At 40.7% G+C, this 22,208-nt stretch overlaps 1 protein-coding gene across 2 annotated transcripts in view; it reads right to left on the bottom strand.

Moving 5' to 3' along the window:
• Positions 1–184: 184 nt before the first annotated feature.
• cntn4 (contactin 4) overlaps positions 185–22,208 on the bottom strand; it is a 189,733-nt gene continuing 167,709 nt past the window's right edge. The window contains exons 13-23 of one of the 2 annotated variants that reach the window (XM_063474784.1): positions 17,083–17,258; positions 13,549–13,669; positions 13,010–13,168; positions 12,040–12,189; positions 10,416–10,486; positions 7,357–7,591; positions 6,973–7,088; positions 5,860–6,046; positions 3,986–4,098; positions 3,738–3,906; positions 185–3,362 (exon numbers count right to left, since the gene is read on the bottom strand). In XM_063474784.1, coding sequence (XP_063330854.1) covers positions 3,271–3,362; positions 3,738–3,906; positions 3,986–4,098; positions 5,860–6,046; positions 6,973–7,088; positions 7,357–7,591; positions 10,416–10,486; positions 12,040–12,189; positions 13,010–13,168; positions 13,549–13,669; positions 17,083–17,258 — 1,589 coding nt within the window. In that variant the 3' untranslated portion in view covers positions 185–3,270. The remainder of the gene's footprint in view (positions 3,363–3,737; positions 3,907–3,985; positions 4,099–5,859; positions 6,047–6,972; positions 7,089–7,356; positions 7,592–10,415; positions 10,487–12,039; positions 12,190–13,009; positions 13,169–13,548; positions 13,670–17,082; positions 17,259–22,208) is intronic. The other variant, XM_063474785.1, reaches the window with a different exon arrangement.

Here is a 22,208-nt window from a genome sequence, read left to right as displayed (position 1 = left end):
GAAGATGTCCCGAGTCTGACTGCACTACACTGAATGAAGTCCTCCTAGTATTTTACCTGCCTTCAGGACACGTTGTAATAAAACCTATGAAATGGTGCAGGTGTATCACAGAAAAGAGTTCAAGAGGGGCACTTTCTTGCAATATGTCATGCAGGCCGATATCATATTGATGCACCAGCAGCGCTCAGCATTGTTCTATAAATCGGTAATCTTTATTAACACAGTATAAACAACAAACAGCAACAGAAGAAACTCTCCTGTGGCGCGTATATGAGCAGAAGACCCAGCACATCTCAGAGGGGCTGACTGAGACAGAAGCATAGACATCGGGCTGATCGTGGTTCTGTTTTCATGGTACACGCACAGTATACACAAACTTATCAGATGCACGAACCTTGTACGGTCCTTAAGCCATTCAGTCGGTTTTGCAAATGGACGTAAGAGAGGACAAATTACAGTCATGCTGAGCAACAGTTAGCTACAGTATGAAACAGAGTTGATACATAAAAACCAAGTAAATCATCTCTTTAGAAAGGTTCTTTTATATAAATGATCTGAAGTGTACAAAACAGTATATTACACATTTCTCGATGCATGATTCTGAGCAAGACCCAGTAGCCTACAGTACACTTCCCTTCAACGTACTACAAACTACTTAACTGGATTACAAGCTACATACAGACTGCACTGTACTCTGCGTAGCACAGCAGCCCCACATGGCATCAGGAGACGATGGGAAAAAGGAAAAGATCAGCAGCATTGTCTTTTTTATTAAGAATACACACCTATAAAAATGCACCAGGCCTCATATATTGCCAATATCCCATGCGAAACAGCAGAATGCCATTCAAACTCACCTCTGTAACATCAGAAATAGGATGCTGGCCCCCCTCACTACATACAGTTTTCTATCCACAAAGCTGCATGTAAACATCACCACGGCTGCTTCATAGTCCTATGTTTCTAATGTTTTTGATATACATATGATAAGTTAAGGCTCTTTAAGGACCTGAGGATTTTGAACATATGATGAGGCACACAGAAGGCAAAGAATAGCTCTAGACACAGGGCTAACTTAAAGAATGAGGAGCATGAGACAGCCACAAGGGTCCTGGTTCCCATTACTGTTAAACGGCCATGATAGAGGAACCCAGGGGAGAAGCTCTCAACGATAGCTCGATGTTACATCTGGTTACAAAGTCGGTAATTATCACGTGGATGGCTTTAAGTACTTCATCGACATTTTGGGAGCTGTTGGGTAACCCGACCCCTCAAGGGACTGGCACCAAAAACGTGGCATGCTAATATGCTAATGCTTTAGCATCGAGGATGATGGGATTTAGACTCACGCTATACAAATAAACAGTTATTGCTCCCTGTGATCATTCCTTCTGTCCGTACCAGCTGTTTAAAATCTCTTCCAAGTGCAATTGCAGTATGATCTGTGGTCCTAGACTGAATTCTAGAGTTCAGCAGAAACATATGTGACATTTTAGCATTCTACAGTTAGCAAAGTCCAGCTATTAGCGTGGAGGTTTGTTCTGTCTTCATAGCAGTAAAACTGCTGCAGCACAGCAAGGAGACACAAACAGGGGAACTGGCACATCAAAAAAACATTTAGTCAGTGCTAGGTTAAGACTATAGGATATTAGCGTGAAAGTACCATGGCCAGAAAGATGTAGCAAGGTTATGAGGCATGTTTTAGCCAGTTGAGTGAATGAGAGCTGACAAAAAACTATTGCTGCATATTGGATAGCTTACAACCAACATGCAATTCCTTCAATGGTCACTTGAGGCTGATTCCAAAAGACAGTACGTTCTAATAGACTTTTGTGTTAAAATGCTCAACTAGAGTGATTCAGTTAACTTCTTTACAGCTGCTATTTAAAAAGCTTGGTATACAGTTTATAAAAATTGTATTTGGGGCAAACTATTTTCATAGCTTACATGTCTGGATTTTGTTTCTGGATTAAAGTTAGGGATGTGGCCTGGCCAAGCAGCCAGTTAGCCTTCACCTTCGCTAATTCAGTCACTGAACTGGATTCCTCAACCATGTTTGAGGTGTTGGTGGGTTTTGAGAGAATTCTGAGTAGGATTATCATAAAAAAAAGGATACAGTTGGGATACAAGCTATAACTTACTTGCTGTGAGGTACAGCTTGTCCAAGTAGTTATAGTTTAATTTTGGTCAGTTTTAGGGGCGTTATACTTGTACACTTTAGGTTTGCTTGCTAATCAAGCTAGCTTTTGCTGATAATTTAGCCCTCCAAATATGTTCGGACTCAGAAAAAAAAGCAACATATAAGAACATCTGACTTTGGTATCTTTTAATGTGACACACTGAGCATGTTTATTAAAATAATTGTGTGGTCTGAGCATGGCACAACTAAGACCAGAACCTCATGTCGGACTTTAGCACAAGTGTAGATTAAGCTAACATGAGGCTGCAGTGGAGCTATGCCATCTTTGGACAGGAGGAATGATTGCAACTCATAACGCTTTCAGTGTTCACATTTCATGTGACTGCTTTGACAAAACTTTCCAAGCTTAGTGCCTATTAGGATTATCTGATATATCAAGATGACCCAAAGCCACTTTCCTAGAATGATAAAGCATTAACATGTAAAGTCTAATGCTAGTTGTCTCTTTACAAACTGGGATTAATAGCAGCATATGCCAAAGCTGTCGATGCAGTCCTTTGAGACAAGCTTTTTTTTTTTTTTTTTTTTTTTTTAAATAGTGCAGAAACAGAAATGAAGAAAAAAACTCACTTTGGTCTGCTGGAACCAAAGTCACAAGTAGTATCTTATTTTAGAAGACAAAGGGTGATCTGTCAAATCACATTCTTCACCTCCAGACTGGAAAATTTGATGATGTTGCTTGTCATGCAGATGTTCTGACCCAATACGCCCAGACAGACTTTAAATTTATTTAAGAAAAGAAAATCTATAAAAGCTCAACGTGTCATACAAAAAAATGCATATAAGACATTTTTTTCTGATTATTTTTTTCTTATGAAAGCTGCTTTGGTAACAACATAGTCACGACATCGGTCAATCTCCTTTACTTAGCCTGGGCGCTGAAGGGGACCCCTTCCCTGTTATCTCAATGGCGGTTTTTTTGGTCTTTTTTTGTTGTTTTTTCCTTCGGCGTCTTCCTTTTGCTTCTAAAATCTAAATGAATGGATCTAGTTACACCGGAGTGGGCTTTGTTTGCGTTCTGCCGGAGCGCCGTCTTCACATCAGATGCAACGCCTGCTGCGAGACGTTTGTCATAAAGATGTCCGCGCTGTGAAAGACAGTGCTATTGTGCTGAGTGCTGATAGAGTGGAGACCTTGGATGCTGAGCCGACTGCGTTGGGGCCTGGAAAAGGTGTTGAAAAGAACAAGGCTGTTAGTCTATGAGAGAAATACGTTTTTTTCCACCTTTTTCTTATTAAAGAGACGTCTCTTCAACCTGCTTTAGCAATTATGAGCTGAAAAAAATATCAAAAATATGTTCTCATCTTACTCCTTGAGCAGCAGAGTGAGGCACAGAAAGGACTCTAAATAGAGTACTTTACTTTACATACTTTTTGGTGTCACGTAGAAGCTGTAATTACACAAATGTCAAATGTAGAACATTTTTTCCCCAGTCTCTGTCGCTTTGGAGCAGCTAATCTGTTCTGCCAAGACAGCAGCAGGGTAGGGGATTATTCAGCTCAGCCACGAGGGAGACACTAACTAGCTCTCCACTGACCTGGTATCCTTGGGATGGTGATCTGCCTGCTACTGCTGCCTTCCCCTCCCTCACCAAATGGCTTTATCTGGATAATATAATCCTCATCAGTAGGAAGCGCCAGCTCTACAGAGGTGGTGTTTGTTTCCATGACGCTGGGGCGACTGTGTCGATTCTTCTTGTACAGCACCTGAAGAAGACGAGATCGAATTATGGCGGCGTGGCACGGAACAGAATTTTCTAACAAAACAAGGCGTCTGGGTGCTTACTTTGTAACCAGTGACCTCTGACTCGTTCTCCAGGGCTTTGACCTGCTCCCAGTTCAGTATAATCTTGGAGTTCGATGTGTTCCACACCACTTTACCCGGTGGCTGACTGGGTGCTGGGAGAGCAAAAACACATCATTTACCTTAAAACGACAGCTGAGCAGTGGCACACTGATCAGACGGGTGTACTGTGAAGCAACTGTAACATAGCCAGCCTTTGTTTGTGCTAGCTGGTTCTATAAAACCTAGAATCCCAGTAAAGAGTTAATGGGATTAGCACTCTGCACAGGAATGTACTGCGAGGTTGGAGATTGATAAAAACTCTTCTGCAACTTCAAACCAGAAGGACAGAATGGGATTTGAACCCACGCTGCCTGCTTCACGCTCTGTGCTTATAAAAAAGTGACCCAGCCAGCAAATAGTCTTTAAAAAGGTGTTGAAGATGACTTCAAAACAAAATGAAGATTTGGTTAACTCTCTGAGGTAAGCATTGTTGATGACCCCAACCAACTAAGTCTATGTCTAATCCTAGGCAGTAAGAAAAGTCATATTGTTTTGTTTTTTAGTTTTTTTGTTTTATAAAATTGTCCTCTCAAGCTTTGGAAATAAGAGAACAAAGAAAATAATCATTCTATTTCACACTCATCGGAAACTGTTCACATTCAAAAAAGTCAATTTGGCATGTCGGAGCCATAGGTTCTTTAGAAAGCATAAACTATTTCCATATTGTTTCTATCCATAGCACTAACCACTGCTGTGCAATATGCACAAAGATGTGCTTTAACTTTGTAATTCTCAAAGCTTGTAAAAGTAAGTTCAAACTGAGGGTTATCTTCCAATTTACACAGAGTATAAAACGTCTTCAAGAGTTTGAGCTGTCACTTGAGTAAGCATCATGGCAAAAACAAAAGAAATCCATTTAGACTTGTTGACGCTCGTAAAGCTAGAGGGAGAAGTATCATCAAGAAATTCTAAAGATTTAAAAGATTCTAGAAAGAAAATTAGTGAGAGATGTGTCTAAAGACCATAGAATAACTGCCAAAACAGCAGTGAATGACTTTGCCAAGTAAGGAATTGTTCTCTCAAAGATGACAATCACTAGAACTCTGCACAGGAATGTACGCGAGGTTGGAGATCGAGAAAAACTCTTCTGCAACTTTAAACCAGACAGAAGTATGATGAGGAAAACATGGAAAACGATGATGCATACTGGAAGCACATCTTTTTCTCAGATGAGATGAAACTAACTAATAACTCTGCCATCTTTTGTACATATGCATACACTCTATGACAGCTGGAACAAGCTCAAACCCCCTGGCAACCCTGAACTGCAGTAAGCAGTTGCATAACTGATGCATGCATGGAATGAACAATTTTTTCAATAAAGAAAATACTGATTTCATATTGGTAATACTAAATCAGTGTCCTTTGTGTACCTGGGGTCTCTTCACGATCATTTTGAAAAACAATCAAATGTGGCATGCAAAAAAACCACAAACAAATGTGTTTGTTTGTTGAAATAATGTCGAGGGTGACATAGACATCTACCACACTTTCACGTCTGAGCCAACATGATCCCAATTTTATGGCTGTGTATCATTTTGATGCATATTTAGACCTCTAATCAGCAGAAAATTGCTCAGTGGGATATTGGTAACCTGTTGAAATATCCCTAAAAGAGCCTAATGTGCTGATTCTAGCTGATATTTAACTGAAACTCTGAAGATAATCTGCTCTGGACCGGCCTATATGATCAGTGAAAGTTACTATAGAGATCTATTCAGGTTAAAATAGACCACCTTTTATCTGAGTTTAGTCCCAATATAACTCAGCCAGCCATTAATCTCTTGCAGGCTCTAATTTGATCCAATACTTACGTGGCTTTTTGGTGGTAACGTTGACGGTGGTGCTGGGAGGCCCCGTTCCTGCAGTGTTATACGCCCTCACTGAGACGTAATATGCGGTGCTGCCTTTCACCCCGCGGATAATAGTAGATGTTTGATTTCCTACAGTCCTTTGCACGCTGGCTGTGTCTTCCCTTTCACTTCTACTCCAGTACCTCAGCTGAAAAGCAACAAGGTAGAACCGCAGACGTGAATGCAGAAAACACGATGGACACCTTAAAAGCTTTCTGTTACACCCTGTCAGTGAGGTGCAAACTGGAAACAGAGAGATGTGAACTCAACTGGATGGAAGCTGTGAACAGTCTGAAAACAAGCTTTAGCAGCATGCCACCTTGTGCGCCTTGTGAACTGTGTTCCTCCGTTGTGCCGGGCAGATGTGTGTTCTGTTTAAGTTTTGTTTGTACAGATTGAGGTCAAATATGCAAAAGTGGGGAAACAAAAAAATAAATAAATAAAAAAAAGTGAAAGAATCCATAAAAATCCCCTGCCATCAATGTCCACTGATAACAGATTTTCTTTGTCACCCTGCTTGTCAGGGCTGAAACAGCGGGCATGCTTGACAGCACAAATATAATTTGCCTTTCCTCACAGGAATGGTTTGCTGAGGGCCTGCTCCTCTGTTGCTTTTGAGTGGTCAACAATTTATAATTCTGGCATTTTACGCAGTCCGACGACGAAAACGTCTTTGTCCACATTTTGGATTTCAACAGTGAGCAGAATTAAAATGACAAGAACTGACGGAGAAAGTCTGCAGAGCCACTGCTTGCTATGTTGTGTGGATTAGAAGCTAAGCATTCTATCCCTTGGAGTATTGCATCAGCACGCTAATCAGGGTGGTTACAGTACTTAGGTAAGCAACAAGAGAAACACAACCAAACCCACAGGCCTGGGACTCGGCTGGACCATTATGCAGGCAGCGAGCTATTATCTCGTACGCCCAAGGTGCATAAGTCTCAAACACTCATCAATAATAGAAGAGAACAAGATTGTACAGCATTAGCTGGCATGTGTGCGCACACACGCATACAAACAGGAAATGCATCCAGGGGGAAACTCACACAAACAAGGTATTTCATCAGAGCTCACCTCGTAGCCCAGCACTCTCTTCTTGTTGGCGTTCCAGGGCAGAGCTTTCCACGAAACTTCAATCTCAGATGCAGAGAGGCTCTTGGCGCGGACCCTGGTGGGCGCTCGGCCAGGCTCTGGAGTTAATGTGTAAAGACTGGTTTTAGAAGTTGTACTGCGCTTTGATGACCCCTCAAAGAGGGAACATCAAAAAAGTTTCAAAGCGGCTTCTTTTTATTAGAACAACAGAGGGAGGAAAGTATGCTGAAGACGCCTGCAAGTGCTGATAGAAGAAGGCTGCCTGCGAGATCGCTGCTGCCATTTAAAGAAAGGAGGACTGACTCAGTCTTTTAGTGATGAATTACTGCTAGCTAGACATGCAGATCTACTCCAAATCATACACACCTTCCTCAGCAGAGTAGATAGTGGTAACAGGTCCAAATGGCCCTTCTCCCAGGTTGTTGTAAACCCCAACCTTGACTTGGAAAGGGGAGAAGGGCTGAATGCTCTCATTTTTAAAGACGTATCTGGATGCTTCAGCGGAGGGTACGGCTGCCTGCATCCACCCTGTGGCGCCGTGGGGTCGAAAAGCCACCACATAGCCAAAGCCCGGTCCGTTCTGCAGCTCTTCCGGAACAGGCTGCAGGAAAACAACACTGTGTAAGCACTTGCAAAAAAAGGAAAATAAACACACTGCAACTCTATGTCTTTATATTTTATTTTTTAACTACAGTTGCCATGTGAGGATGCGATGAAATATGGTCAGACACGAGGCTTTCTGTTTTTTAGGCAATGTTTGTCTTCAAATAAAACATGCTGAACACACAAAAACTATAAGTAGACACATCCATTACACAGTACAAAGCACTCAGCATGATAACATAGCTGTAGCCGTAGTCATGCTTCAGATATTTATAGCTCCATTATTCTAGTGAATAAACCAAACCTCTTCACTCTGGTCTACTAAAAGATACATAGAGCACATCTTTTTTTTTTGTCTGGAGAGAAGCAGGGTCTACTGTCTTGATAAAACTTGTTAAAACTGCTAGAATAAGTGTTTATGGTCTCCAGACATTCATAATGACCACCCAAAGCTTTTAAAGGTTCTTGAAAAAACAAAAAAACAGTACTAATCAGACAGAAGCAAACACACTTGAATATGTTGTGGTGTCCCTCAGGGATTTATTCTTGAGCCCTCTTTGTTTTCAACTTTTTGTTATTATTTTACTATTATCATAGCAAAACTGCATCTTCTTGCTGATTTTTCTCTGCAGTCATTAGAGGTAACCTCTAAATACAACAAATGGTTTTTATATTATGCAGTTTTTCTTACTTATAAAAAAATGTGAAAAACCTTTTAGTTTCACTCAGTTCAATTGAGTGTTATTTATACAGTACGGTGCATATTCACAACCTCTTCACTCTCATCTACTAAACGATACAGAGAGCACATCTTTTGTGCTCTGTGTATCTTTTGATATATTGAGTTCAGTAAGTAAGGGTTTAGTGAGTTTGGCATCGTAACTAATGGTGGGTTCGGGGTCACCTGTAGCAGATATGAAAAAAATGAAACTTTAAAGCCTATTCTGTACACAGCGTTTGCTACTGATATTGCCTAAGCATTTATACATTTATGAGGTGAAAAGTATCAATCCTAGGGTAATGTTTTGTCTTTTAATTCAAAATAAATAGATGAGAGTTGAAAAAAAAAACTATTTATTTATATAATTATTTCACCAGTTTGCCAAGGTTTGGATGAAGACCCAACTGTGACCCTCAGATGAGAGGAAGTTAGTTAAGATGTTCAGAAACAAGCCAAAAACGACTAAAGCTCAAGCCTGCCATGAGCTAGAACCTGCTGAAAGTGTCACTGTCCATTGTGAACTAAGTTTTACATCGCTATGGACTGAGAGGTTGCTCACTAAAAAATAAGTCCAGCTCTAACTGAAATTAACTAAATTTGTCCACATGCCTTCTGGAGAAAAGTTTTAAGGCCAGACAATACAAAGCTTGAGCTACGCTTGGAAGATTAAAGATAAAACTTTTAAACCTAAGAATCCTGCACCAACTGTCACACATGGTGGTGACAGCATCATGCTGTGGGCCTTTTTTTTCTGCCAGTGGTACTGGTACACTCCATAACATGGATGGAGCAATGAAGAAGGAGGACTATGTCAAAATTCTTCCACTTTACCTCGACTCAGCAGCTAGGTGAATAAAACTTGGACACAATTGGGTGTTCCAACAGGACAACTTTTCCAAACATGCATTAAAACTGGTTTTGGAATGTATAAAAGCAGGCTAACATTAGCTTTCTGGAATGACTTTCGATAAACCCTGAGCTCAACCCCACTGAAAATTTGTGGATTATGCTTAAAAGCTGAATTTATGCACAGAAACTTAATTTAAATGAACTCTACTAATTCTGCCAAGAGGAGCGGTTACATATCCAAGCACAATTATGCCGGAAGCTTATTGATGGCTACCAAAAACATCTGGTCAAGGTCCAACTGAAACATTTAAGCAAATATATGTGGGGTCTATGTATATATCTGAAGCTGTATGTATACTTTTGACTCTGCATATTTTAGAGAAAATCCAAGAGAAATTCAAACGTGAGCATCCAATTCTTATTTTGTAAAAATCATTAGTAATACATGCTGTGTTCCACCCTGGAAAAAACAACAGTCCAAAGAAATCATTCAAAGTCTTCCAACCAAAACTGTTTCACACTAAAGTAAACTAAACTCTTGGCTGACTATGTTGGCTGACCAATATAGAGTTGTGTGTGTCATTGACGCAGACCTTCATTCATATCTTGAGCTGTATTCTAGGCCCCGGGTTGCAGCCATGTGAATAGAAATGTCTGCTGTTACCCTGGGGGAGAGACGCCTTTTCTTTATTTCTTAAAGGAATAGTTAATGTTATGAACAACCTGCTGCCCCTGCTTTTGTGTGAAAACAGAACGGCATAAAGAACTTCAGGGGCTGAGGCAAAACAGGGGCTTCGCTTAGCGGAAGTTACCTTTTAACCACACTTGTGCATACTGAAACATCAACAGTGAAATGGTTCACAGCAGGAGCTGATGATTCTGAGCAGCAGCTTGAACAAATATACGTTTTTGGATCCGGGCTGATATGCAGGGGGCTTTGTAGAAATAAGTAAAGAAAGAGAACGAAAAAGGAAAAATAAAGAAAAGAGGAGAAAAGAGAGAAAATAATCACAGAAAAAAGCCGGAACTTCGAAGGAACAACTGAGTTTAATTATCTTATTGAAACCTCAAAAGCATTTTTCTCTCCCCCAGGGTGACAGCAGCAGTTATTGCCTTTCTGTTCTTAAAAATGAAATGCCATACATTAAGCCGTTCAGCTGTTATTAATGAAACAGAGGCCCACATCCACAGAGAATAATGACATCTGGCTGCCTCCTCCATGGGTGATGGGGTCTTGAGCAAGCTTGCTTACCTCCCATGTGATGACTAATTCGGAGCGACTGCCACCGCCTCCGCTCACATTAGCTGGTGTGACCTTCGGAGCTAAAGGAAGAAGACAGATCAGCTTAGCTGGGTTGACTTCACATGACACTGCAAAGGCACATGTAATAATGCTCCTTCCAGCAAATCCTAAATTGCTAAGAGAGGCAAGTGTGTGACAAGCCTGAACTTCAGCATTCAGATACCCACATCAGCAAACTTCCCATCTCCGAGTCAAAAAGGGAACACGTGAAGAATCTAAACTTGTTAAACTGCTAAAAGAAGCTTTTAGAGATGTTTTGCAATTTGAATGAGACTTTCATTTTCTTTTGAGGCAGTAATGATATCCAGCACACTGATATCATTCAAGGTTTTTGTATTTTATTTTCCTAAGATATTTATCAGCATTTCTAAATTTATTGGACACGTGTGTAGAGAGAAGTGTGTAGGAGGAACGACACGGAGCAAATGTCTTGCCCACTGGGACTCAAACCAGGAGCTCCTGGGAGCACTTTTTGGTATGCGCTCCACTTATCAGGACAGCCTATTGGTTGACATTTTACAAAATATGCTTATACCCTTTACTTGTCAAAGGTTACTTGAAAAAAATTAATCCCAAAACCGGAAAAAAACTGAACTAAAGATAGAAGTTGTGAAAAAACTCTGTCCAGATGTAAGAAGATCTAACAGAACCAGTCAAGCTGACTAATGAACATATGCTTGACTGAAAACAAGAAGTCCATCTTGTGTGGGAATTATGTGGTGGAAATAAGCAGCCACCGAGGCTGAAAAATGAAGCCAACATACTACAAGTAGCAAGAACTGCAGTTCCTCTCATGGCCACTTGAGCCTGGCTCCAAAAGCGTGCGCATCCCCATTGACTCCCATGTTGAAACGCCCAACTAAACAGTTTTAAAAAGCATCTTTAAAGCCAACCACAAAAAAAGATTCTGACATCTATGGATAGTTTCATAACAAATTTATGGCGGCCGATCACCCATCTGGAAACTGGAGTTGGGGTGTGGCCACTTTGACAGGTGCTGTGACACCAACACATTCTCACTCCCGAGGCGTAATATTTTACGCTAGGTGACAAATCATCAACATATTACGCTTCCGGGCACCCAACACATCCCTAAATGATGAGATCGGAAAAATGAGGAAATATGAGAATGGTTTGGAATCAATCTACACATGTTCATTCATTTTATTAAAATCGCTTTGGAAAACACTATTTAACATCATTAAAGTGCTGGTTAAGGTTAGGGATAAGGTTAGGGTTAGGGCTGGAATACATGGCTGGAACGTGTATCACCGCGGGAGCATAACCCGGCACGTAGCATAAGAATGCGGAAGGTCATCTTTTGCGTTCCTCAGGAATGCCGCGGGACTTGGAGTGATTCCACCCTTGAGTTTATCATGCAACCAAGCTTGCTAGTGTTAGCTGATAACTTCACTTATGTATGGACAGAGCAAGGCTAATGGTTTCCCTTCCTCCAGCATTAATAAACATTTTGGGAACAGTATTTCCAAAAAATATTCAAGTATTCCCTAAACAATTCAGAAAGTTGGGTAAATGTATACTGGTCAGTTTTTAAAACAGATTCAGTACGTACATGTTCCTTTTGTCCTTGCTTGTTTGGACGGCTTGCTGGGCTCACCAGTCCCGATGGAGTTGCTCGCAAGGACTCGAAATTCATACTCTACCCAAGGGCTCAGGTCTATTACTGTAGCTGTCAGCCGGGTGCCCCGTACCACCTCAGGAACTGGCAGAAAACACACAGTGCCCTCTTCAGTTTCAACACATGAATGTGTGTGGCTGTGTGTTCTTGGAGTGTCTCAGCTAAGCATCAGTAGCATGCTATCCTCCAGGCTAACAGACATGGTAGTTACACAGCACAGGTCCAATACCACACAAGGACCCATAAGGATTTTAAAAAAATGCACATAAACACATACATTGACCATTAAATTGCCAATTTGGTGATCTTTGTTGAATTCTTTAATAATGCATGCATGGCACTGTGTAGTTTTTAAGTCAGCTGAAACAAGCAAAACACCAGAATCGCAGTAAGGGACTGAATATTGAAAACAAAAATAATAAAAATGATTCCAGTTAAAAAGGCAAAAACTCATTTTCTTCCTCTGGGTTCTGAGCCCCTACAAGGTCACATTGTATTTCTGTTACAAATCTATGACCCTTGCTTGGCAAATCAATGAAGCTAGTAAACCATCTTTGATAAAAGTGTCCTAATTCACAAAAATATCAATAGAACGAGATAAAAGCACATTACGCCAATCATGCGTAAATGTTAAGGGTGCCATAAAGGATGTGGGCAAAGATTACACCGATCCCATTACTTAACTGCACTATCAAATTACGGCCGTGGCAAACAAGCTTCATCATCGGGACGAGATCCATGTTTCAGGATTCCCAAGAGAGCGATAAAATGGGAGTCAATGGTCCCACTACAATTGATGCTGGGGTAAAAATTACATCTTCAATATTTTCACAGCCGAGGCATGATGAAGAGTGGCCCCCTCCAGGTGACTGGAGGAGGCCACAGCTGGTTGGAGAGAGCTTACCTGTGGTGACAGCTTGCCACCCGAGGGAAAATGGTGTCCTGGCTTGGATGGTGTATGCCGTAATTGGACTGTGATTATCAGGACCGGGCCTCCAGGACAGAGAGGCTGTGGTATCAGTGATTCCTTCTACATGGATGCTGGTGGGGGGCCCTGGGGGACCTGATAGATGGCATAGCCAAGGCAGGAAAGAGAACAGAAAGATAGAGAGACAGATGGAGGAAGAAGGTAGGGGAGGGAGGGAATGTAAATCAGGAAAAGATGGAAAGACGGTAGAGAGTGTGGCGGTGGTTTTAGAAACCTGAGGCTACTGCAGCGACGTCAGTTCAGTGTGAAACCTTTGGGAGCTATTGGGTCTAATTAGACAGTAAATTTCCTTTAAACCTTCCAGAGAGAAATTTCCACTCGCCTCAATTTTCTCTCCCTTTATTCCTTCGTCAGTGAAGTGCAACCAGTCACAGTAAACATGCATCACTGACAAAGCCCAGTCTTCTTCAGGTAGATTGTGAATTATTTAAATCACAGTTATTATGGTGACTCACCTCTGATGACCAAGTCAACAGCCACGGAAATGCTGTCCACCTTGGTTTGCACGGCGCACGTGTACTTCCCAGCATGCCTCAGCTGGATGTTCCGAATCATAATGTCTCCCGCCGAATGCTGCTGTCATTCAACGCATGCACAATCACCCGCAAACACACAAACAAGCAAAGGAGTTTCGTAAGCAACCTGCTATTGTGATTCCAATTCAACGCTCACTTTTTCTGCAGCCACGTGGGAACAAAGGAAGCCAAACAGAAAGCTTATTCTCATATCTTCAAAAAGGAATTCATATTTCCACACTCCCACTTTCCATCTATATTCTAAAGAAGCACAAAGAAATACCTCTCTATACCATGTGCGCACCGTGCATTTGTTTTATCCCTGTGATTACAGAAATGAACTTGCTCTAATGGCTTGATTTGAATTGCAGTATGGAGCCGCTTCAGTTATACAGCGCAGCCTAATGGCTAGTCTAATAGTTAGTTCTTTAAGAGGGCCTTTCATTCCATCTCTAATTGCAATTCCCTCTCCTACATTATCATTTTACCCAGGCAGAGCTGAGCAGGTTCTGTGATAAATTGGACATGGCGGAAATATGTGGCACAGTGGCAGTAAGAATTCTATGGAGTGGCTGGTAGCTTAATCAATATAAGTGTAGACGAACAGCAATTTATTAAGGAGGGGAGACTGTAAATCACGATCCTAGGAACACCTAAATCATAAAGGAAACAGAAAGAAAAAAACGCCTCTGCATTGGATTTTTTTCCTCTGTATTGCCTGCAGTTTTTAAAGGAGCCTTGCATTTTTTAGCTAAAAGAGAAAAAATCCCTCCAACTCAAAACAGTGCATGGCATGCTGAGGTATAAGCTGCGGACTTTATAAAGTATACAGGTGCTCACTGAGACTGGTTGCATGTATGTAAATTTCTTTTTAAAATAAACCACAGGCAGCAAATTTTTTTCTGCCCATAAATAATACACTTGATACAAACATTCCCTCTGCACTGCGGCTGAATTTATTATGACCCCGCTAAGAGAAGAAGTATAATATTGATGTACCAATTAATCTTCAGAGTCACATCTGGACCTTTTATACAATGAAATCTCTGAAGGGGGTTGGGCAATAAATCAATGTCTTTTATGTAGCAGTGGTGCTAATAAAATGAGGATTCTTCCACGAAGCTCAACAAGGTTTGAGTTTTAATTATTCATTATGCGCCTCGGCTTATGTGGAATATATGTTGTCAAAGCTGGAGTGTGACAATAAACAGAATTTGAAATGATGCTCTCTCGTGGGAGAAACCCTACAGCTAAGCTATGCCATTGGCCGTTAGCATGCTAGCACATTAGCAAATATTAGCATTCCTGAAATTACACACAACAGTGTTTTGGCGAGGTGGGCACAAACACAGCTGAACACTCCAGTTTGGATGTCATCCGGAACTATTTGTGGACAAGTTCTATTTCTGTTCTCACTTGTTGTTAGGTTAGTTTGTTGTCTCACCAAAAGAGCAATTTCTTAGCGACTGTCCACACAGGAAGCTACTTGGCAACCAGATATAACAGAAAGCCGATGACATAGAGAGTCTTAAAGCTACAGTGAGTGAAATAACTGCTGGGAACACAAAACTTTGTCCAACTCGACTACCAATGAAAGTGAAAGGTGCTGTTTAATGACAATACATTCAACAGTTACAAAGATAAACCTGGGATGTCTGCTAGCAACTAACTATCAGCTACAGGGTGCTGCATGAATCACTTCCTGTGTGGATGAACCTTTAGTCTTCTGTGTTTATATTGCTGATAGATGTAATTAACTGACATCTATCTGGTACTCTATTTTCATTCAATTTTTGTTGCATTAATACAAATATAAAACTAAAATTAGGGGGTCTGACTGCATGTGGAAACATCAGTATCTGGCCATTTACGCTGCAGTTATTGCCATCATATCGTGATCGTTTTTTGGGGGGAAGACAATGGGGGATAACTCCAGCTTGTGCTCCAGGGATAAAGCCTACACTGTTGGTGTGTTTAGAGGCCTATATTAGGTATTTGCCAATTTATTAGTATTTAAACAATATAATAGCAGACTTGGGAGAAACACCCTTCAACCATTTTAGGAGCATTGATGCTGAATAGTTTGGCCAACACTAAGTTGAAATGCCACAAACATGTGACCACAAAACAAGATTATTTTTAAACTGCATTGTTGTATTATCTTAGCAAGGACTCATAAATAGCAACACATAAAAAATGAAAGAGAAATTTGTTCATGTTTAGTGTCTGAAAAAAATAATAATCCGATGATATGCTGGATTTTTCAGTCATCAAATATTGATAACTAGTTAGGTCTGAAAAAATCCGCAGTCCGGCTCTAGCAGTGTTTACTTTAATACGAGTCTCATATGTTAAAAATGTAAGAATATGTAAAAAAAAAAACGGGAAAATAACATAAATCTACACAAATGATCACTAATTATCATTCCCGTGGTGGATAAGGAAATATTAAACTGTGTTTTAAAACAGGTGGCGAGTAAACTGCTGTTATGTAATAATGTATTTTATATCTAGAATAATATCTTTTGATGGAAAAACAGCAGGAGACACAACAAATTGTAACAAAAAGCAGAAATGAGTATATATATATATTAGAGTTATGCAGTCAGACCTATGTTTTAGTCATGTTGCTAGGTGATGCACTCTCAAAGCACCACGTTGCACCTTTTGAGTACGCTGTTTTGCTACTGACAATTTGGTACCATTATGAGGGAATCTGATATAACGTTAGTATTAAATCATACACTTGTCAGTGGCATTGTATAGCACTTTTCTAGCCTCACTGGCCACTCAAAGCTTTATCTGTCTCCCATCTGTAACAGATGAAGCAGAAAACCAAAGAAAAGTCACCAGCACAGGGAGAACGAAACCAGGGGAAGGTTCGAACCACAGAGCCGGGAAGCCTTCTTTTCATGTTCTCCCTGTGTCTGACCAAAGACATGTATTTTAGGTTAATCTGTGATTCTAAATTGGGCGTAGGTATGGATGTGAGAGTGTGTGATTGTCTGTCTTTATGTGTTAGCCTGGTGATTTGTCCTTATTGCTCAAGCAGATAAGAAATTAGATAGAATTAGAGTGTAAAACTAAGATTTTACCTGATTTCTCTTTTCATTTGGCTGAAAAATATATGTTAAAATGAAAATAAAGTGTGGATATAATCCTCAAACACATAGACATTGTTACTGCCTTATTTAATTCTAGGGGGTAAATGTTTTTCAATAACAGCTATTGGGATAGAAATGCACATTTAATGTACCCCCATTTCAAATTTTGTTGTTTTTAGGCATATTTTCTTTTCTTGGCGATAAAATGTCCAAATACTATATAAGCGATCATAGCAAAAAGGCTTCCTGGACTGATGCATGAAGGCATCCTGTCTGCACACCTCTCACAACATGACAGCTTGTTTTAAAACCAGAGGCCTGTTAGTCTCGCGGGCTGTCAGAAACCATGAATGATGGAATATTGACTTACACCTCCCACTTTTTCAAAGAATCCACCGTGGCTCCCGAAGTGGATGAGCTGCTCGTTGAAGAACCAGGTGAACTTTAGTTCCAGAGACGGGTCGTGGCTCACTTGGCAGGGCAGGACCACGCTCTCCCCGACGGTGACGTCCAGCGTGGAGGCCAGCGTGGTGATGACGGTAGGCTCTGAAAAAACACACATTCATATTCACGCACGTCTGATCAAGCACGCTGCGCGCCTCTACTCTTTCCAGGCATTATAATTCAGCACAGGAAATGGCTTTGCAAAAAGCCGAGCCCTTCCATCATCCTTATGGATATGTCAGACTCAGTTAATAGAAGGATATACGGGACGGAGCACATAGCAAACTAGGGCGCACAGCTACAATAACTGGTATTAGTTTCGGCCTGAGCTTGTCTCTGTGGGGACTCGGAGGAGACGTGTCTCTCCTGCAGCCCGCGAAGCCTCCATGTGTCACTGTCAGCTCAGCCTGCAGACTGGAACTCCCCTCGATCGGGCTGCAATTCCCAAATCGAACTGCTAGGAAAACAGCAAACAAGACTTCTTCCAGTCGTCAGTGCTCTCTTTTCTCTCCTGCAGTGCATTACAGTGGCTGCACATGGGAATAAGACGAGCGTCCCTTATCTGCACTCGTATGTTAGCGATGGAGGGGGAAGGTGGAAGGACGTGAGGGAGGGAGAGGCTTTATACTCAGAGTGTGCAGCACCTGTCTCCCTCTTGGGGGTGCTGTGATTACTTGGTTGAAATAGCCACTCTGAGCACATGGACTAAATTAACCATGGCAAATGATCCCTGGACAGGCATAGATTCATGTAGAAAGTGCCGGCAGTGCAGTCTTCATCCACAGTGAATTCGATACCTTCATTGTATTGGCTCCCTCTCTCTCTCACACACACACACACATACACACACACACAGATGCTACCGCACGCTCCCAATGTGATTTATCTAGTCGTTTTCTGATTTCAGGCCAGAATGCTATCAGCTGCTGGGTTTTGTCATATACACAATGAAAGTGTGTCTGAGAAGCCCAGTCCTCTATTGCTGGGGCTAAATGGTGAACGATGGCGGTGCAGTAAAGAAAAAAACCCCATAATAACACACAGGAGGTATTCAAGTCTCTGTGTGTGCTCGGTCTGCTTCTGCAGGCTGGCTACACCTTGTAGAACAAGTGCAGGAAGGAACAGAAAAGCTAAAAAACATAAAGCTTAAGAAACACATTTCTCTGAAAAAAAAAAGTGTCAGGTCTGTTCTGCAGTGGTGTTCTTGGAGAGATGGTTACTCCAAATGATGTGAGGAGAAAGAAGGAAATGGGTGGTGGGGGAAAAAAGCTTGGGAAGGATCTACAGAGGAAATACCCACAGAGATCCACAGTCAAGAGAACTGACTCTGTTCGTGCTACCTGTAACACGGAATAAACAATTTTTCTCTTCCTTATTTCTACAGCAGGACTGGTGTGTTCTATCGTCATCTCCTCTCCTTATGTCGTGTGGTTGTGTGCTGCCTGGTGTCTTACTGCCTCCGGGGGTTTCACAGTGACAATGATGGGGGGGTATGCTGCCTTATTACCCTCCTCTGTCATGATTTGTGACAGATTATACGGACAACCAAGGTTGGTTACACAACCACACACTGGACTCTTGAGCATAATTTGATTGATTTCTATCTTGTATAATGCCTTGTTACCTACTGCCACTGTAAACGGGGAGGACAGTAACGCTCACTTAGCAGGGTCAGTCCGAGACAAGACAGAGAGCGTGCCTGTGTGCTGAGACAGGCTGGGCGGGACCTGGGAAAGCGTCTTCCTTTGTTCTTAAGGTGCAGATAATTTCAAAAGTACTTCCTCCCACAGTCAGTATCGTAAACTTTTTCAGGCCCCAGGCCATCATTTGAAATATCCACCTTAAGGAACAGTCAGCATCAGTAAGAAGAAAAACCTCGGGCTCTGTGGACAAGAGACCACGTCTAACTCTGTCGCCCATCCTCGGCTGAAGAAACCCACGGCCTCAGTTTAATCAAAAATGTAAATTAGAGTGAGCTTATGAAAGCAAGCCATTAAATACTGACGCTATAACGGTGTTCTAACAGTGATTGTGGGAGAAAAATCTGACAGGTGAAGGTCCTCCTTCACTTGTTTTGTATACTCTGTATAAATAATCAAGCAGAGTCTGATAGGACTTGCTTACAGCAATGTTTCTCAAGTACTGTAGCTCCCAAGTCAAGTTCTGATTAAAAACAATCTGTTGTACAGGCAATGCAAACAAAACTGATAAAATAACAATATCAGTAAAATAACAAATTCAGTAAAAATGTAATCACATAAAACAGTAATAGACTGAATAAGACTGCTCGCATGATAAAAAGCCAGGATAACTTGCTGAGCTAGACCTGAAAGTCAGTGAGAAGAGTCGATTTTTAACAGTGTTTTCAAATGACTGAGTGACTGGAAAGCTGTTATGTGAAAAGGCAGGTTGTCTCTGAAAAGGTTTCTTGTCTCTGTTTTTGAACGTCTCAGATGTCCACGTGCCCTGGTAGCAGTGCACGACTGTAAAAGTTCCATTAACTAATGAAATTTTAGTCACTGAAACTGAAATTGTTGCTTAAAATTGCTGATTGATTCTAGTTTTCATGATAATCTACTTGGTCAGATCTAAGACCCAAAATTTTAATTGAAGCCAGAAATCACTTAAATACATTTTAACCTATAACGTTTGGCGAAAATGGCCAGACTGGGGGAAACTATAGTAATTATTAGATGGTCACTATCTAAACTATTAATCTGCTTTTCATCAGGTCAGATTCATAGAAATGTGTCAAGTATGAAATGTCAAATTCCAAATCTTATCTCCATGGTCGTGTCCAGCGTCTGTTGTACTCAGACGCTCGACATGACCTTTGTAGTAGCAGGAAATCTGTAATTCTTCTTCTTCTTTCACAATAAGCTGTTAAACAGTTTTTCGGTGTTTGAGGTGAAATAAATCTGCTATTAGTTGTAAAATTTTGTTTCAATCAAGTCTTGGCTATATAGACCTTTTTTCTGATGTTTTTAATTCTTACATAATATTAAAGGTGAAATATTATAGTGTGAAGTGACCATAAAGTAAACTCGAATCAAATCAAATCAATGTAAAATAGCAGTAAAATATAAACAAATGAACCATCTTGGAAATGTTAATCAGCTATTTTAATTGTCACATCTGGATTTAACACATCAAAATCAAACAGAAATAGCACATATTATTTGATGAAGCTGAGGATGTCTGAAACATTGTTAACCAGTGTAATCAAACAGGGTCAAATGAGCAGATGTACTATAACACCTGATCAGTGCTCAGCTGACCTAGCTCATCCAAGGAGCAGCTAAGATACTGACGTATGATCACAGGTTTTCTAGCACAGCTCAACCATCTGTCTGTCAACATCATCTCACCACTTAACCAAGCCTATTAAAACCACTGCACTCTCTCCCCACCATGCTGCTCGCTTATCGCTCTGACAGAAAGTATCCTGCACAGTGCCACTTTGGCTCATTCAGTTATCTACATCATTGTTTAACTACATATTACCATGCAAACCATGTCTTATGTAATAAACATGTCATACCAACGTAAAACTTACATTCAAGCATCTGAACATATTTTACATGTGATACATGTAATATGAGCTGTTGCACAGTTAATAATTCAAATAATTCAAAGCATTTAGACATGAGCAACCCCGACTTTACTAAATGTAATCAAGTTTGACAAAATTATACTTTAACTTATACTACTATGTAAGTTCTTTTTTTGTTGTTTTTACAAACACTTTGTTTAAAACTATTAAAATAGCACCACGGGTTTCTGAAACACTATGATTCATGCTTTCCTACAAAAATCTGTTTTAAAAATTAAACACATCTCTTGCTCACTGCTGAATTACCTGTGCAGGAGGTGAAGAGCCTTGAATATCCATGTCCAAAAAAATAGCTGCTATCGTGAGTTGGATTTTTGGTAATTCTTCCCAGACAAATTTGTGTATTTAACACTATATTGTTACTTAGTATATAATTAGTATATTGAATCAACTTGAAATGACTTGGGTGTCAAATCTGATACCATGTTTTTCTAAAAGAACATCCTCCATTGTAGGGCTGCCACAAACGATTATTTTGATAGTCGACTAGTCACCGATTATTTTTGCGATTAGTCGACTAATCAGATCATGCATCGATTGGACGTAAAACGTACAGCTTATTGCACCAGCATGCATCTGCTCTTATATAACTATTAGCTTACAGCTTTAAGTGTTTAAGGTATGTGCTAACTAAAAATAAAGACAAGGTGATACTTTATTAAATTTTAATGACATTTGCAGATTGTTTCGGTGAAGTTTAATAAACTCCTTGCTATCTAAAATATAACAGGACACCGGAGTAAATTCTCGAGCATCTCACACTTCTGATAATCAGTTGTCTGCTTGACGTTTATTCAGCTGTGTAAAAACTATAACTTTAATCTCAGCCAAACCGATTTACTCAGGAACAAATAAAATACTAAAAAAAAGCCAAACAATAACATTTTTAAGTTATCTAAGTGACTTATATATGTTTAACCTGAGTAGCGAAAGACAGCGGTGGGTTTGAAAACGATTTTCCGGGAGTCCGGTGTTCTCACGGGCTCTAGTGAGCCTTGCCCCCGGCTAGCTATCGAGCTAGTGGGTAACAGACGTCTCCGAAAACGTCGGAGCGCTTTTGAAAATATGTGTTGTCTTGATAAACTGAGCAGATATTTGAGGTTTACACAGTTACATTCTCGCCTGAAAATATGTTAAACGTTTATTTTGTGACCCAGAAAGAATAATAAGAGAAATATTAAAACTAACTAGCTGCCGCCATTGTTAGAAACTGAGCTGGGCTGCGCTATGAATTCTGGGACAGAGCTACTTCTTCTTCTTCGGGGTTTAACGGCAGCTGGCATCCTTGTACATGCAGTGCTGCCATCTTCTGTTTCAGTCCGTTATTACACTCTTAAATCCTGCTACTTATTCCTGCGTCTTTTGGGATCTTACAAAGCTTCAAACGACGCGTCGACTATTAAATCAGTCGTCGACGATTTTGATAGTCGACGTAATCG

The sequence above is a fragment of the Pelmatolapia mariae genome, linkage group LG5 (genome assembly GCF_036321145.2).
Source record: "Pelmatolapia mariae isolate MD_Pm_ZW linkage group LG5, Pm_UMD_F_2, whole genome shotgun sequence".
Taxonomy (NCBI): domain Eukaryota; kingdom Metazoa; phylum Chordata; class Actinopteri; order Cichliformes; family Cichlidae; genus Pelmatolapia; species Pelmatolapia mariae.
Note: the sequence above shows the minus strand (reverse complement) of the source record. Positions and strands in the feature narration are given on the sequence as shown.